The 11,531-nt window shown below is 37.7% G+C and overlaps 1 protein-coding gene across 3 annotated transcripts in view; it reads left to right on the top strand.

Moving 5' to 3' along the window:
- The first annotated feature begins 1,023 nt into the window (after window positions 1-1,023).
- ACBD5 (acyl-CoA binding domain containing 5) overlaps window positions 1,024-11,531 on the top strand; it is a 28,521-nt gene continuing 18,013 nt past the window's right edge. The window contains exons 1-3 of one of the 3 annotated variants that reach the window (XM_009574750.1): window positions 1,024-1,157; window positions 2,673-2,745; window positions 6,543-6,654. In XM_009574750.1, coding sequence (XP_009573045.1) covers window positions 1,024-1,157; window positions 2,673-2,745; window positions 6,543-6,654 — 319 coding nt within the window. Of the gene's footprint in view, window positions 1,158-2,672; window positions 2,746-6,542; window positions 6,655-11,531 lie in introns of those variants that run through there. The other 2 variants (XM_009574751.1, XM_009574752.1) reach the window with 2 other exon arrangements.

Genomic DNA, 11,531 nt, shown 5'->3' with positions numbered 1-11,531 from the left:
GAAAGCTCGGTCTTCGTGCTGCTGTCCGCCTCTCCTGAAGAAACGCCGGTTCGGGGGCTGCCGAGTCCACGAGAGAAGTTCCTCAGTCAGGCGCCTGGAGGAGGGGGCCTGTCAGCTCCCCGCGGTGCGGTGCGGGAGCGCCGGGGAAGGGCCGCTGCCTCCCTGAAATCCCGAAGTCGGTTTGACGGCTTCGGAGCTGGTATCATGAGTACCGTCTGCTGAAAGAGTTAACAGAACGGAAAAGGAAAAAAATCGGAGTGTATGTTTTTGATAAGAGTAATAAAAATAAAAAAAAGTTGGTTATTACATCATTAATTCTGGTGTAAGTAAAACTGGGTTTGTTGAGGTATTAAAATAAAAGTCACTGTAAACTTCTCCTAATGACTAGAATCGAACGTCAAAGTATTTGATTTGATGGATTGGTTATGAATTTTCCCTGCCAGCTGTTACAGTTTTGTATTTACATTTCCTACCTCTACAAAAGTGTGTTCCACAAAGGAAGAACAGAAAACAAAACCGGGAGAAACAGTGAAACTTATTGAAAGTGCTGTGAAATACCGAAAGTAAACAAAAACACTGCAGAAGGCTGTGTTTTGGGTTTGATATGTTTGGTTGGGTTTTTTGGTCTTTTTTCTTTTTTTTTTTTAAGTTCTGGAGTCTTTCAGTAAGTTACTGTTTGTGACACTAAAGTGACTTGCAAGATACTTTGTTTACTGGGAGCTAAAGCTGTCTCTTTAAACTGAGTGAAAGGATACTTGCTTTATATTACTTATTACTCTCTTTTTATTCTAATTGTGGAGTCTGACCTTAGGAGTGGTAAAGGTTGTAGTCCCTTAAACTCAATCTGAAACTTGCTGTTTGTAAAGTAAATATTGTCAGTGGTGCTGGTTCATGGTAGATGAAGTAAATGTTCTCCATTGACTTAAATTGTACTGCTGTCAATCAGGCTGTAACAAACACAGAAATACGAAGCTTGTAAAATACTCATTAATGTTCTTGATTACAATGTAATTGTATTTTTAAATGCTTTCACTAGGTTCATTCCAGCCAACGAATGAAATGATGCTCAAGTTCTATAGCTTTTATAAGCAGGCAACCCAAGGACCCTGTAACGTTCCACGACCTGGATTTTGGGATCCGATTGGTAGATATAAATGGTAACTTTTCATGAGTTGTTGTTTTGTTTTGGGTTTTTTTTATGCTTGGAGTGGAGATGTTTAGAAGAGTGGCACCTGGAAAAAGAGTAGTGAGTTTATTTCTCTCTTAAAAAAAGAACATTCACAACCTTTGATGCTTGAATTTGTTTTCTGTCTTGTGTTCCAACTTTCTAGCTCAGATAATTTATAACTTCTCAGAGTTGCAGGTGAAAACATTCCCTCAGGTTCTGCAGGTGGGTAGGTTTTTCTTGGGCAAGCACCATCATGGTACCTCTGCAATGTTTATCCCATGTTGTAGAATGAAATTGTAGGTGCTCTGCAGAATGAGTGATGTGGATGAGTGTCTGGAATTCTTCCTTATCAATTTTTCATGTATGATGTGAGCCTGAAGTAAATAAGTGCTCATTGACAGCCATTGATACAGCTTCAAGCTTTTGGGGAGAGGTCTGGTTTATGTATCTTTCTGGTTTGTCTGCTCAGTGGCAGGGCTTCCTGCTGTCTGTGTTTTCCTTGTGCTGGGAAGACTTCTGATTCACCAGATTGCTAAGATCTGTTTGAAAAGCCATGTGAATGCTTTGCTTATTATATTTTAATAACGATTTGTCCTGAACAACAAGTATTATTGCTGTCTTTATGGTCATGGTCTTCTTGGGATCTGTGAAATGATTCCTTTGACTTTTTTTTTTGTTGTTTTTTTCTCTCCTTCCTTCCTTCCTCCCTAGTCTCCCCAAGTCAGGGTGAAGGGGATATCTTTGCAGATGACAAGGGCAGTAAGCTTCCACCCACCTGGTTGGTTGTAGCTGAAATGTGAGCCACCAACCTTGGGGTTTTGCTGTAAGTGGGACAAATACTCTGGCACGGGGAAGGGACAGTGTCAAATCAAGTGCAAGACTGAGTAAGGAAATGTTTTACTCCAATCTGTGTTCTGACAGATTCCTAGTGCAATACTGATAAATTTGATTGGAGTTTTCTGTGTTGGAGAGGGGGAGTTTTTTTAGGTCATAAGTAACTGCTGTGGTAACTGGGGGCCATGATTAAACTATTTGCCTGCTAGATTGATGTCTCTTTCCCCGGTTACTAAACTCAAAAAGGACAGATTTTTCTTGTAGCCTGTTCTAACTTGCTGACAGCTGTTTGTAAGTGCTGGCTGAAGTGTCTGTGCCCGCTCTTTTTCTGTAGCAGAGGGTCTTTTAAAAAAAATCAACATAAACAAAAGGGAAATGTGTGTGTCTCTCATCTGGGCTTGTTAACAACTTACTGGGTACAAGATCATAGCTGGTCAGTGGGGAACTCTTCAGTCCCTAGGCTGTTCAGTTTGTTGCTTCTTTGTTGATGTACCACTGTGTGATTATCCTAGCAAATGATATACTTGGACTTTTAAAAAAAAAAAAAAGTTGTGAATTATTGTTGCATTTTATTTGTATTGGAGAAACTTTGACCATTACATAACTGACCTCCTTAAGGCCAGGCTGAAAAAATCCAGGCTCTGAAGATGTATGCGACTTTCTTTCCTAGGGATGCTTGGAGTGCCTTGGGAGACATGTCCAAAGAAGAAGCCATGATAGCCTATGTTGAAGAAATGAAAAAAGTAAGTTTACTAATGAGTGGAAGGAATCTTCTAGAACAAATATTCCAGAAATAAATTAGGGAACATGAGGAGGTTCTTGCTGACTACTACTGTCACAGCTCCAAATGAGTTATTCCCTATGTGAACTGTTACATTTCAGTACTATGCTGTTTGGCCCGTGGGGAGAAGAAAATTATGTAGTTCATTCCAGAGCTATAGAATTTGGGTTTTTTTCAGAGAAACATGACATCTCTAGCTGATATGAAGCTTAAATGACAGCTAAAGAAAGTGAAGTATTGAAATCATGGTAAAGGGGAAAGTGGGGAAAACAGTGGAACTTAAAGTACAACAAAAGAAAAGCTGATTTACTGTAAACTGCCTCAGTTCTCAGAGTTGAGAGAGGTAAGTGATCCTTATCTTGGAAAGGAAAAAACTATCTTCCAGAAGGACTGCAGGAGCAAGAGTCTCACTCTCATGACTGGAGACATGAGTATAATCAAATATTAAACTTAATCATCTTTGAATTTTTTTCAAGAAGAACTCAGGAACCTGAATTTTCTGTACTTGTCATGAAAATATTCCTTGTATATTATAGTTGCAGTCAAACAGTTAGAATTGACTTATTTGGTCTGTCTGTTTTGGAATAGATGTAACTTGTAAACAGTTGTAGTTACTATATTAAGCAGTAAACATTCAGAATAAAAGTTTTTTGTCTTTTATTAATTAACCCTTTTCACTGCAGTCTTTTCACTGAAGCTCTTCTAGGTGGCCTTTCCAGTTTAAAGATTATTTACTGTCAATCCGGATAAAAGTATAATTGTAATCTATTATTCTGATGAGGTTAGCATCAAGGAGAGAAAATGTAAGTTCTACTCCAAATACACTTGCTTTTCTCCTAGGCCACTATCTTGACATTGAACTCTTAACATGTTTAATGACTGATACAACAAAAACTTTTACTAGGCAGGGAGCTGGAGTCTCACTACTGTTCTTTTTCCTATCTCTAATTTTGGTAATTTAGTTCCTCCTGGTATTACTGTAGCTGCTTTAAAATGAAAAATAAACAACTCCAGAAAACACAGAAGGCCAAATATTATTCATTTGGTCAAAAATCCCACTACATTTTAATAATTCCTTTCGAATATGTGCCACACGATTTAGTGTTTCATTTCAAATCTCGGATTCAAAATGTGTTAACACTTCAGTAGAGTACCTTATTTTTTTTCAATACAGTAATTGGTTTGGTCAGGACATGAAAACTAAGTGAAACTGCAATGTTTGTTCTAAAAAAACCCCTAGTAATCCTCCTGTGAGGAAGTCTACTTACTTGACCCTAATGAAGCACAAATATTCTGCCTCTGTACAGATTGCATGTAGGGATTGGAGAGCAAATGACTTCTTGCCTCCCTCAGCTTTGAAACTGGGCAATCCGTTTACGCTGCTTTGGTGCTGTTTCAGCTCTCACATTTGAAATACTAGCTTCAGCTTTTCCAACCTGATTGATTCTACTTGAAATGTCTATGGAAGTGCATTTCAAATGGATCTGCTGGGTTGTTCTATTAGCACATACTGTACTAATCCTTGTGGTGTTACTGTGGGCATTCTGCTGTTCCTGCATAGATATCCATGTCTAAGGGGGCAAAAAACCACTTATATGCTGCTATCACAGGACTGTGTTTAAGGGTGTATAAGATTGCTATATTCCCCCCCATCCCTGGGGCATGTCCCTAGCATTTGCACATTGTGTTTGGGCTATACATGCATCAGATGACCCTGTCACAAGATACTTTTATTGTAAACTTGTTTGGTGTTTTTTTCCCTTTATGTGGTAGCCTTGAAAATCGCAACTGTTGAGGAATGTGTCTGGCTGAGGTTTTGAGGTTCTGGTGGGAGATGACCAAACATGTCTTAATCTTAGCTAAGATGAATCTGAGCTCTGGTGCACGTTGTTTAAGGTTAATTTATCTTCCAAGTAGCATTTCTGAAATTCTGGATTGCAATACTGTTTAAACTAATTTATTTGCAGTACTGTTTAAACTAATTTATTTACACTTCAGATATATTGTTTTATTAGAAATGAGTGATATCTTGGCATAAAGAAGTGTTAACACTATATGGTGTTTCTAATTTAAAACAAGAGTCTTCATATATTAATTGTCTGGCATCCAAAGAAAACAGTAATTCAGGCTACATAATAACATAATTTGCACTTTCAAATTTTAAGATTACATATTATGCCTAGTGGCTATAAAAGTAAGCAGTTGATTTTGTTTGTGGAAGTATTTGCTCTTTTCTTGCTCACCAAAAAACTAGCAGTTACAAAACTCTTACCTTAACAGAAACTGTGCGGAAAGATTCTAAGAATTGCTCCAACTTGCAGAGAGTATTTTGAAGTCTGTTTAGAATAGATGAAGAGCAGTTATGTGCAGGCATCATAGAAATACACATATGAAATAGTTTACAGTGCAGACTATAGAAGTAAATACATAGCAAATACAAGTGTTATTCTAGAATAGGTTTCTTGTTTCTCTCAATGCTATTGAAGTTTAAAAAAAAAAAAAAAAAATCACAAAACTGTCCTGTCTCTGGTTCATATCCAGCTTTGTATCTGAGCACTGAGTATTTCTAACAAATATGGAATGAATTATATAATCTGAATATATCAGAGAAGTGGCAATGAAACTGCAGTTTGATAGGATCGTTGTCTCTTGGTATCTTTAATTGGTTTGCAAGTGTTGACTTGTTACCTGCTAGCCTGCCTGGAGCTCCTGCTTTGTGAAGTAATGCTGTAGCTTTTGCTTCTACTGCTTAGTGACGTGCTCGGTGCTCTTGAGCAGCATGTTCTGTGGCAACTTGTACCTCCACCTGTTGCTTTCTTGGTTCTCTTCCAAGGAGGAGGAGATGTACTGTAGCTGTTAGTTTGCTTCTGCCTGCGTCTTTTCCTATAGCTATTGCCTCTTTTAAAAAATAGTAATAAAAAAAGTAGAGGATGAAAAAGCAACAAAGCTGTCGGCAAAAAGCTTGGCTGAAAGGACTTAAACTAGGATGGGACAATAATACCGTATGCTTTTAAAATAATATTCAGTTATCGAATCTCTTCTGTTTAATCTACTTTAGATTTAAGATTTTGCATTCCTATCAGATGATCAAAGGTTTTGGTTTTGTAATTTAAAATGAAGAAATCTTTATCAAAGGAAAAGCTCCAAATGACTTGAAAAACAGAACTTGTTTCTAGTTTGCTTTTCTTCTAGTTTGCTCTGTCTTTGTACTGTCCCAGTTCTTCTGTATTCTGTTGTTGTTTGGGTTTAGTTGGACCGAGCAGGGCGCTTTTGGTCTGCTCCTTACATTCCACTGAAGATGGCAGGGTTTGACAAATATGAAGAATCCTCTAAGAAAAAAAAAGTCTTTCAGTTTCATTTTCTCTGTAGGAAGACTTGTCTATAAAATAAATTGCATCAAATAACAGCAGCCTGTTGAACTCTGAGTTGGTGTAGTTTGAAATTGCTGAAATAATGGATTCCAAGGTCTACTAATACTGTGCTGAGGCTCTCCTTTAGAGTTGGCAAATGCATTAGCTCTCCCATCTTCTTTTCACCTAAAAAAAAGTTAATACAGCTAGTTAAGATTCTTGTTTGATAAATTAGTTTTATGTTGTTTTCCTTCAATTAAAAAAAGTTAAAAAATCAGAATAATGTGTTAAGTGACTTAGTGAAATATTACTGAGTTTTACAATGACCAGCAGTTTCTAGAATCAGTTGAAATGAATGAATCATTGAAATGCTGTTTCATAAGATGCTTCATATTTTGGACTTATGCAGATTCTTGAGAGTATGCCAATGACGGACAAAGTTGAAGAATTACTACAAGTAATAGGCCCATTCTATGAAATAGTAGAAGATAAAAAGAACAGAGGATCTGACCTAACCTCAGGTTCGGACAAATAACTTCCTTTATACTACTACTAATCACAACACCAGATTTTTTTGCGCTTGTTTTCTGTAAATTATTTTAAAGCTAAATGTTGCATCTTTCTGTTCATTCTCTTTACCCATGGCAGTTCGAATGGAGAAAGTCTCTAAGTATTTGGAAGGTAGGAATAATAAATTATGTGTAAGTTCATCTTTTCCATTGTTTTGATGCTGTAGTAACTACCTGCTAATGCTTGTGACTTCTGGGCTTGCCACCTCATTAGGCTGGATTTTGTTTTATTTTGCTTCTGCGGTACAAAACAAAGTTAGACCCAGGAAGCTGCATGTTTAGTCCTTGTACAGGCTTTTTGAGCTGCTGAAGGAAGCCTCTTCCCAAAAAAAGGAAAGTATTTAAAACAAATAACTCCCCCAACCAAATATAGTTTCTGCCTTTCCATTAATAAAAGGAACAACTAATGTGTACTGCTGCATCCTGACGTAGCTGCGGATTATCAAACTGCATGCAGAGCTGGTAATCCAGCTCTGTCATCTGATCTAAAATTAAAAAAAAAAAAGCTTTTTTAATCACGGTTTCTTCAATACATACAGAATATAAGATGAGTTTGTGAAACTTTCAAGTTAAGTTTTCTGAGGCTCAAGTTCATGAAGGGAATATCTATTTAAACGTTTTAAATCTCTGACAAGTGGCAAACCTAGTGGTGTCATAGCTGCATAAAAATCAGTTTGGTGATTTTTATTTAGCAATACCATTGTGAGAATGTTTTGATAACAGTTATTATATTACAGGTAATGTGTTCATAAGGCTGTAATATAAGGCTTAGAGTTGTTTAAATCTGGCTTAAAATTACAGTTTAAAAATTGAAATGCAATAGGGCAAAACTTGAAACAGTTTTTAAAAAACAAACCATTGCACAAATTAATTGGTTTAATGTGTTTAAGAAGTAGGAGTCAGCTGGTTAAGTTGCCTTTTGCATGTGGCTTTTTTTTCCTCTACCTTAAAGGAGCATAGTTTTGATTTTGGTTTTGATATCAAGTCTCAGACAAACAGAAGTAGTTTTTCATTGTTTTTGAGGAAGGGTAGTGGTAGAAGTTTTTAAATGGCCATTCTGAAAACTGTGTGACTTTTCTCTATTAAAATTGTGTATGTTTCATGTCTGGGATTTAATGAGCTTGCCTGACAGCTGGATTGGTGGGCAAGACTAAGAGTATCAGTAGATTCAGGTCAGTGATCTGTGTAATAAGGATTTACTTAGACTTGGGGTGTCTGGCACAGTGCCAAAAGCCACTTCTTAAAGTGACTTATCTAGGCAAACAGAGAATCATGGAAGTTAAACCATACCTGTTTCAATAACAAATCTAGCATACTTGTTTTTTAAAAAGGCGGCTTAAACATAAGGCAGTGTAAGTAAAACAGAATAGCAAATTTCAGCTTTATCTTGTTCTGTCAGTGTTGCAATAAATCTGGTGATATGTTGTCATTTATAGAGTTTAAATCTGCAACATCTAATTATGTCACAATGAATTAAGACAGAATTTTCACAAAGTCCGTTGTATGTTACAACTTTACCATTGCATTTAAGACTTTAAAACCCTTTCTTCAGCGCTGTTACGACTTCCCCAATTAAAAGTGAAGCTGGAAATAATTATTTACAATACAGGTCTCAAAATATTTCACAGAAGTATGGAAGCATGAGTACCTTCAGTCTTCCAGATACATGCTAAAGAATAGAACCAATCTGCCCAAGTCTGTTTGAGATAGTGTAGACACTGGTGACAATACTGTTAAAAATTGAGACATGGTTATGTTTTGATTGTGTTAGTTCTTCCAGTCCTGTTTCTTCCCCTGCCCCCAAGCCACTACTCTCTGTAGCTTCTGTTGTGGAAGGTGTTTTTCATGTTGGTATGTTCTGGAAACTGAGGCCCTTCTCTTGAGTCTCTTACTTCGTACTGTACTCCCACCATCTTCTGGCCCATTCTGTTTTGAGTTTGCCCTCCATTCTTCTGTCAGATTTTAATCGGTATGAAGATAATTATCCAATTGTTTAAGAATTGCATGCCACTTCCTCAAAATCAACAGTATTCTTGAATTAGTCAAAGACTTAGTCTGGAAGTTTACATCAGCTATGGCTGGTGTATCATCTGTAGCAGATTGGCCTCAACATCAGCTATGGCTGGTGTATCATCTGTAGCAGATTGGCCTCAACAGAAGACTGTAGCCTTTTAAAATTGAATTTCTACTCCTTGTGGTTTCATTGAAAATGTTAAATACAAATACTGTCTTTGTGAATCAGTAGAGCTTGTGGCTCTCCTTAATGAAGAACACTGAGGCCTGACATGCCAGCATTAAAATGACTTGTAACATCTACTAGACAACTAGGTCAAACTTGCCGGATCCATGGGTTACAAATATGCAGACTTGGATGTGTTGGTAAAGAAAGGAAAATAGAGAATTCTGAGCAAATCTGGGGGGTATTTCAAAAGGATGTAACCTGGGTAGTGTTTTGAAAGCTCATGCTACAGCTGTGTGAGAAGCTTAGGTTCTCTAGAAAGTTCAGTCAGTAGTCTCTTTCTGACAGGTATGAAGTACTTCTTTACAGAGAAAATTACTGACAAATTATTTTCAGGTACATAAAATACTAGATCTCAAAGAAGAAAGTGGGGTCTTAGCCATCATAGCGCTGCAGAAGAGAATAGGTAACTGTTGCAGTATTACAGAAGGACCCTTTTGTTTGCAGCTGCTGGAAGAGTAGAGGGAGGACTATCAGGTAAGGTGGGGGGGTGCTGGGGTGCTTTAGAAGAGCAACCTTTTAACTTTTTGCACTTGCTAATAAATGCACAAGAAATCTGATGTCTAAGCCAACGCTAAAAAGGCAAGCTTCAAAATACCATTGCTTAGTGAATTTGAAATTTTCAGAATGGGCATTCAAGCTTCCTTGTTATGTTATACCTGAAGAAGCCAAAGGTGGTCTAGAATTGGCACCCTACTGATCTGATACTGGGTGAAAAATACCGAGAGTTTCAGAGCCAATTCATTCTTCTGAATGTTTCCTTGAGAATGTTTGTGGATGTTTTCTTTTTTCTGAATGTGAGAAATCCAAAGGGGGGCAAGAAAATCCCTACCTTACAGGCATGTACTAAGTTAACTCAACTAAGCAAAGTATCTGGAAATTGTTCACAAGTTCTTCAGTAGAATTTTCCTACTCTATGCTTTGTGGCAAGGAATTTAATCTGTTTTAAAATCCTACTAAGTAAAGATGACCCTTTGCCTTTATGCTGAATAGTAGTACTCTTTGTAAGCCTTTGTGAAGACTAAATGTTGCCTCCAGTAGTGACAAGTTATGCACTGCAGAGGCTGTAGAAAGTTTCAGCATTATAATGCTCCTAAACTTTGTCATCCTAATGAGTGTTTCTCTCCTGAAAACTTTGCTCCCAGCTGTATTGCAACTGCACCAGATGAAGCCCTATTGAAGCAAGGTGACTCATATTGCTGCACATGCTGGCTTTGGGCAGTGCTGATTGCAGCATAGCATGTTTGTGCTAGTAGCCCATGCAAGGCACTGCTTCAGTAGCAGCTTCTATGAGTGGGGGAAGTTGGCCTGGCTCACAGGCAGATTTGGCTGTTTACCAATTTGCTCAGTGTCTTCCTGCATTGGGTATGGGAGCTAGGTTTAAAAGATGATACTCACTGAGAACAAGCAAATACATGTAAACACTTCTATTTCAAAGGCAGTAGTTAGTACAGGACATAGGTAAGCTTGGAGGGGAGGATTGCACTTGAAAAAATTGAGTCTGTGCTTAATTACTACTTTCCAGGTAGAAACACTTACTCTTAAAATGCAATATATTTTCCATGCTTCTGTAGATTGCATATGATTAGTTTCTCTTTTCAAACAGTTTTATTTTCTCAAAGAGCTTCTCATGTTATTTTCAACGTCTTTGCTTTGTAATAGAGCATTTTGGTGGCATGTTTTTCCTGCTTGTGTGTGGGCCTCTTCTGTGAAACACCCTCTGTTTCCTTCATAAGCTCACTTTTTCATTTCTGTTTGACTTCAAAAATACTTGCTAAACTGATTTCCTTCCTTCTCCTTCCTCTTTTCTTTACTAGCAGTTTTAAGGAACTCAATGGCTGTGAATCTTCTTAATGCTTTGTAAGAAGGGGGAAAATGCTAAAATCCCTGAAATTGCTGTGCTTTAGTAGGATATGTTGAATGGGTGGCAGCACCACAGCTAAGAGGTGCATTAAGGCAGGGCAAGCATGGGGCAGAAGGAGCTGGTGGGTGGGTGAGAGAGGTTTTTAAAATTCCATCCTTTAAACTTTTTTTCCTCTTCTAGTTTCCAATGATAAGCTAACAGCTATAATCGAGGTTACAGATTATATTCAGGGAGGCTAGTGTGAAACTTACTATACAAATATTTTTCTTAATATCTCAGTAGTTTAATAGCTTACCTTAATAGCATCTAGAACATTCTCTGCAGCATTTGCTGCAGGGTGGGATTATAGGATTAAGGGCTGGGCCAGCAAGTGCCAAAGTCAGTGGAGAGTCTCAATGAGATGTGGATCAGTGTCTCAACAAGCTGTGGCTTGTTCTGTTGCAATATATACCTGCTTCAGGCTTTCCAGTTCAAATCTGAGCCTACTTTGTGATTTGACTTCAAACTGGTTTTATGCCAGTGCTGTCTAACAGTGTTGGAAATTAGGGCAGAGCATCAGTATAGCTCAAGCCTGAGGATATCAACAGCTTCTCTCACACAGAGTAGTAGAGAATGTATCACTACAGGGTAAGCAGCAGAGTATCCAAATGTGAAAATGTAAGAATAAAAATTGTTTCTTTCAAAGTGGAGGGAGCTAAGAGAAGCTCTCTTCCATGGAAAGAAAAG

The sequence above is a fragment of the Fulmarus glacialis genome, unplaced genomic scaffold (assembly GCF_000690835.1).
Source record: "Fulmarus glacialis isolate BGI_N327 unplaced genomic scaffold, ASM69083v1 scaffold16413, whole genome shotgun sequence".
Lineage (NCBI taxonomy): Eukaryota > Metazoa > Chordata > Aves > Procellariiformes > Procellariidae > Fulmarus > Fulmarus glacialis.
Note: the sequence above shows the minus strand (reverse complement) of the source record. Positions and strands in the feature narration are given on the sequence as shown.